The sequence below is a fragment of the Neophocaena asiaeorientalis genome, unplaced genomic scaffold (genome assembly GCF_003031525.2).
Source record: "Neophocaena asiaeorientalis asiaeorientalis breed wild unplaced genomic scaffold, Neophocaena_asiaeorientalis_V1.1 scaffold138, whole genome shotgun sequence".
In the NCBI taxonomy this organism is placed as follows: Eukaryota; Metazoa; Chordata; class Mammalia; order Artiodactyla; family Phocoenidae; genus Neophocaena; species Neophocaena asiaeorientalis.
In genome coordinates, this window is record NW_020172632.1 from 7,416,287 (window position 1) to 7,422,362 (window position 6,076).

At 37.4% G+C, this 6,076-nt stretch overlaps 1 protein-coding gene across 1 annotated transcript in view; it reads right to left on the reverse strand.

The window, feature by feature from the left end:
- Nucleotides 1-5,567, reverse strand: part of USP24 (ubiquitin specific peptidase 24) — an 85,430-nt gene extending 79,863 nt beyond the window's left edge. The window contains exons 1-3 of the mRNA XM_024739237.1: nucleotides 5,520-5,567; nucleotides 3,585-3,648; nucleotides 20-127 (exon numbers count right to left, since the gene is read on the reverse strand). Coding sequence (XP_024595005.1) covers nucleotides 20-127; nucleotides 3,585-3,648; nucleotides 5,520-5,530 — 183 coding nt within the window. The 5' untranslated portion in view covers nucleotides 5,531-5,567. The remainder of the gene's footprint in view (nucleotides 1-19; nucleotides 128-3,584; nucleotides 3,649-5,519) is intronic.
- Nucleotides 5,568-6,076: the final 509 nt, after the last annotated feature.

Consider the following 6,076-nt stretch of genomic DNA (forward strand, 5'->3'; position numbering starts at 1 on the left):
AATATAACTATACTCTTACCTTGTCTTGCTTTTGATAGGTTTGTTTTATGAATGAGCGGGTGATTTCATGTAGCTGACGCAAAGCTGGTACTACCCATACAAACTGGGGATTATTAAGTTGAGATGACTAGAGTTAAAAAGAAGTTACATTAGTTAAATTTAGAAATAAATAGCAGATTAAATTTATTAGCTACAAAAAATTTCCAAGTCAATTAGGTTTTATTGTTACACATTCTATTATTTTTCTCTTCACATCGCTCATTTATAGTTTATCTCCATGCACTCATAATTCAGTCTTCAACTTCTTATTCTGCATGCAATCCTAAAGCCAAGAACTGCAAACAGGAGTGGATGTGAAGTGATAGTAAATGTATAGGGGTACATCAGCAAAAAACAGACGACAAGGAATTAGCAACTTCAGAGGATAGATTAAGTAGCACAGGCTGCTAGGATATGTTGACGTAATAAAATAAATTGATGGCAAAAGCTTAACTTGGATAATGCTGAACTGGCTGATAACTAAAATGGTATAAAAATATGGTTGTCTACAATTACATGATTAAGATACCAATGATATGATCAAGATACTAATAGTGGTCTAAATATTAAAGAAAATATCCATGGTCTGCTTGTATTTCCTAGTTAAAACAATTTTATGAGAGAATTCTACTTTTATTAATTATTACAGCCACTTCACACTTATACTTTATATTTTTCAAAACACTTTTCAAATATGTTATTTCTGAAACTGGTACATGACAATCCAGATCTTCAAGTACATATCTGAAAAGTCTGATATTCATGCGATACGCTTTAAAAAGAGAATTGCTTTTGAATAAATAGCATCTTTCAAACTATGTGATTTCATTATAAAGGTTGTAGGAATGTCAGATTAAACACTATCGATCAATTGAAAAGTAACTCTCTAAAAAACTGAGTAACAGTTTAAGTCCTTAGCTTTTACTTTAAAAACTGTATTATTGTTTTAAAGCCTTGCTTCTTCTTTAAGTCTTTCTGTAAGATGAAGATGCCTATGGGGCAGAAAACTACTTTTGATGTCATTTGCAGAAAAATATCTTACTACTAAATACGTAAATGTGAGACTGCTACCGCCTAAATAATACTGGCTTTCCTAGAGATTAGCCAATCAGCAAATACCGTATTTCCTGGATTCTAAGATATAGGTTTTATAAATTTTAACATTTCTGAAATGGACACTTCTTTTTTGTGTGTGTGTGGTACGCGGGCCTCTCACTGTTGTGGCCTCTCCCACTGCAGAGCAGAGGCTCCGGAAGCGCAGGCTCAGCAGCCATGGCTCACGGGCCCAGCCGCTCCGCGCCACGTGGGATCCTCCTGGATCGGAGCACGAACCCGTGTCCCCTGCATTGGCAGGCGGACTCTCAACCACTGCGCCACCAGGGAAGCCCTGAAATGGACACTTCTTACAATTGTATCAAAGAAACTTACCAGCCACTAGGCATAGGAGTAAGTTTAGATATACCTGTCCTTATGTGAGTATGTGCAAACTTAGCTGTTTTCAAAAGGTATCTGTTCATTTACCCATCATTTCTGCTGCTACCTGGCATAGTTTAGCACCAAACAAGGATGGCTTTTTAACTTAAATGTAGATCACTGATTTGTTTCTTGAATGCTATCAAAAACATTACACTATGATATAGCACTGACTAGCCTTTCGTGTCCATCAATTCAATTAAAAGCAAAGAATAACTGCCAGTGGTCTCAGACTTAAGTGTTCTTCAGAGCCAGGAGAATTCGGTGCGACAGACTCATACCCTGTGAAGGGCTGTATCACTTGGCATTAAACGTCTCTCTGTCCAAAGCTGCACCTTGATTCAAGAGAAACTGTTTAACTTGTAGTATATACAACTTAATGAAAGAAAAAAGCAGCTTGAGTTTTTACAAAAAAAGGACACAAAACTCCATATTCTTCAACGTGCCTCAAAATTCTACAATCTTAAAGATTTCAAAGAAGTCCAAAGCACTACACTAGATAATGAGAAGCGGTGTGCCACAGTGAGGCTGTACATACTGGATTAAACCTGTGATGCATGTTGCAATCACTGGCATCTTAGAATCAGAGAAATAAGGTATGTATTAAAGGCCAACTACTTGCAAGACTAGCTAGAATATTTCTGCTAGGATATAAAAGTTGCAAAATGACAGAGATTAAAATTCTAAGGCTTAAGTCCGAACTCATACCTTCCAAAAGGATTACAAACATTAGGATATAAATATAAACCCTTTAGTAAATAATCAGGTATATTAAAAAGTATCATTATGACCAATTAAGTCAATTACGGTTAGATTATTTTCTTTAACATTGAAAATTACCCTTTAGAATCTAAAAAGTATTCCTGATATAGCCTTTCTACAGTTTAGCAAACAAGACAGATGTTATTTATTCCATCATATCTATAACATTATGTTGCTATGTTATAAGAAAAATTTAAATTAATCTTCTCCATTTATAAAAGGGGCAGAAGACTATGGTAAACAATTAAAACGAACATATCTGATAATGTCTGATAATGAAGCTGAGGTTTCATAAGTAGGAGTTAATGGTATATCCAAATTAGACTCCTAATGTTAGATGAAGCCGTAGAGGTCAACTAGTTTAGCCTGCAAACCTGTGCCTAAACTTTCCTTATTCATTTTTGTTACAAAACTTGTCTTCTAGTGTTTCCAGTAATGAGGAACTCAGGAGGCAGTGCATTCTGTGTCAGACTGTTTTCATAGGAAGTTCACTGCCCTATCATATTGCAACATGCCTTCCCATAACTTCTTAGGAGACATAAAAAGTTAAGTTGAATCAAACTTCTATAACAATCCTCTAAGTAGCTGAAAAAGCTTTCCTATTCTTTCTTGAGTTCTCTCTTCTCAAAGTTGAATATCCCAGTTCTTCATCTGCCTTGTTTTACCAGACCTAGCCATTTACCTAGAACCAAGTTCAAATTTTTACATGGGTGGACATTTAAAAAGTATTTCCTCCTGTGCTAAGCACATCACTGTGAGGCTGTACTGAGGGCATCTTGCTGGTTTTACTTTCAGTTGTATGTTTTGGCAAGTGGAGGCCCCTCAGGTATGGGTAAGTAACGATTTTAGTGTCCTCACAGAGGAAGGGGAAGAGGTAAGAGAAAGGGAGCCAATGTTTATTGAAAGGCTGCTGGGCACTGTGCTAGGAGGCCTTCATATAATGACTTAAGGAATACACAAACACCACTAATTGAGTAAAAATGACTTTTTTTGGTTTAGTAATTTTTTTTTGGATGAGTACATTTAAACTTTTTAATCGAAGTAAAAAATAAGTGCAATAAGAGGGAAAGGGTTGGGGGCAGACAGTGGAAGGTATAAAGGAAGCAAAGGAAAGAGGACCAAGGAAGCCAAGGGTATCCTGGCAGAATCTACAGAAATAAAGTTGAGAAATAAAGGTCAGAATTTCTGAACACAATAATGGAACTTGGGAATTTTAAGAGTGTCAAAAGCAGAGGGAAAGGGAATCAGTTGGAGGAGTAGAGGTAGCTGGGGGGTGGGAGGGGAGTAAGAGGTGGGTGATCTTGTCTTACCCTTTGCTTAGTTTCTGTGTAGCCTGGCAGGGAGACATAATTCCCAGTCAGCCCACCTTGCTGCCTGGCAGGAAAGGGCATAGCATAGAAAAACACCTTTAGTGGCAGTATATAACTCAACCCCCTGCCTGGAGTCATATCGGGGGCTTTGATCTTCCCACTGCCCCCCTTCAGCCATGTGTACTTTAAGAGAGTATCTGCAAAAGCACTCAGTCAACTGAAAAGTGCTATGTATAAATGCAAGTTATTATTATTTGAAATGAAAGAATGGTACGTCAGAATTTCTTTACTGGGAGCAGTGGGATACAAAAAAGGAAGAATATTCCTTTCAAGACTCACAAAATGACTCCAAAATTCTCCCTGTTACTTTTTGAGTTTTGTTATCAAACAATAGACATGAATGAAGCGACTGCAAAGAGAAGCAATAAAGATGCAGCGATGCTACTGGCTACAAGGGCTAAAGTACTGCTTAGTTGTAACAAGGAAGGAACAGGGATCAGGAAGGATTTTTCTGGTTTCAAAAGCCATTTCCCTGGAGGGAGGAAAAAGTCCCTTCAGCTTTGACCTTCATACCTATAAAGAAATGTATCTGTTACTGTGAAGAAAAGACCATTTTCTATAGATACCCTTTCCCTCTTACTATTACTATTGAAAGATTTAAACTTCTTAAATAACTCTGGATGAGTTTCAATCATAAAGACAGAGGGTGCTAAATTATCTGAATCACTGAGCTGAGAAAATTCAAATTGTATCTGAGTAGAAAGAGAGCAATGTTGTTGAATTAAAGGAACAATTAATCATAACCTGAGCATTACCAGCTCCAGTTTGTGAACGATTTTAATGTAGAAAATTCACTTGATCAAATTTCAATGTCAGAAATATAACAAAGTTCTTAAATGTCCCCAACTAAACTTTATGACCAAGCATAATTTAAGAGAATAAAAGCCTACTGAGTCACCAAGGCCGCTTAGCAAGAGCTGAGTCTCTGAATTTACTAATGTAAATTAGCAGTATTCAAGATCCTTTAAAGAAATACTTACTAGGAAAGCCAAGAAATATGTTTTACCAATGAAATTCCTAAGCCATTAGCTATTTACTAAAACCTTTTCTTATGATAACAGTGAAATGAAACCCCTCTCGCTGCTAGGCTTTGTTTCATCTGGGCAACCTGAGGGCCTGCGTGAGAGGAGGACATGCTCTGATCAGGGCTGCTGCAACCACGGAAGCAGGCTCCAGTGAGCAGCTACTGACTGCAGCAACAGGAGAGCTACAATCATCACTACACATGCTGCTACCCACCCTTTCGAAGGACGGCCCTTAAGTCCACAGTCACCTGGAGGCCAAAGCCCTGGAGCGTAGGACTTCACAGCACCCATCACTACCCAGTTCTACCTTCTAAAATCGAGCCCTAGCAGCAGGCACTCACTCAATAACCATTTGCGTAAGGAATTACTTGAGGAACACATCTGAACCAAGCACCTAGAAAACGACTACGTGCCAGCAACGAATGAACTTCCTTCTTCCCTTCTTTCTCTCTTCTGACTCTATGAATGTTCCTCCATTTCTCTCTTATGGGAGAAAAATGGACACGATATTTATTTAGAATCCACTGTGCTTATTAAAGATGTGCATACTTTGGATTTAATTTTAAAAAAGAAAAACTAAGTTGAAGGTCTTACAATCTTATGAAAATAATATAGTAAAACTACTCTTTGAATGTGACCCTGGATTTATTTTCCCCTTTGACAGTCAATAACCCCCAAGCTTTAAATAATAAGCACAGGTCATAAGCAAATATTTAAACAGCAGTGTGTATCTGAATATTATTCGAAGAAACACTAAAACATACTTTTATCTTAAAATTATAATTCAATTTATTAAAAGGAATTATTAAATTAGTATACCTTTTAGTTGGTTCCATCTGCAAATTCTTACCTTGAATCCATCCTTCTTGTTTTTTTCCAAACCTGACCATTCTCCAGGCTGAAAATGAATTTTAAGAAATATAAGTGACTTGGTAAAAGCAGTACCTATAATTTCCCAATTTTGGACTCTAAGGTATGAGCTTCCAGGTAGGACATTTAGTTTAATTTACATAATAGGGGAGGAAAATTATTTGGCTCTAATTACTCAGACAATACTGTTGCTCTGACAACAAAACTAGACCAAAGATAAAACCAACCCTTTTAATATCTTCTATGCACTTAATGATGTAGCTCCTCTTGATTGCTTCTTTCACTGCATACGCATCACTTAGGATTGTCAGGTGCTCCTCCAAAGCTTGCTGAATAAGGCTACTGGGCAACGTTGGGAGATGAGCCAGTTCCCAGAGTACATCTAACACCTACAATAAACCACATGTGATGAGCCAGCCCATACGCAAGTAAAGCTGCTTTAAGTACTTGTAGCTAGAAAAAGTCATTTGATTCTCCTGCCTTTCCAGAAGTGGTCTCAAAGCGAGCTTCACGGCCTATTCGTCCAATCAGGCTCAA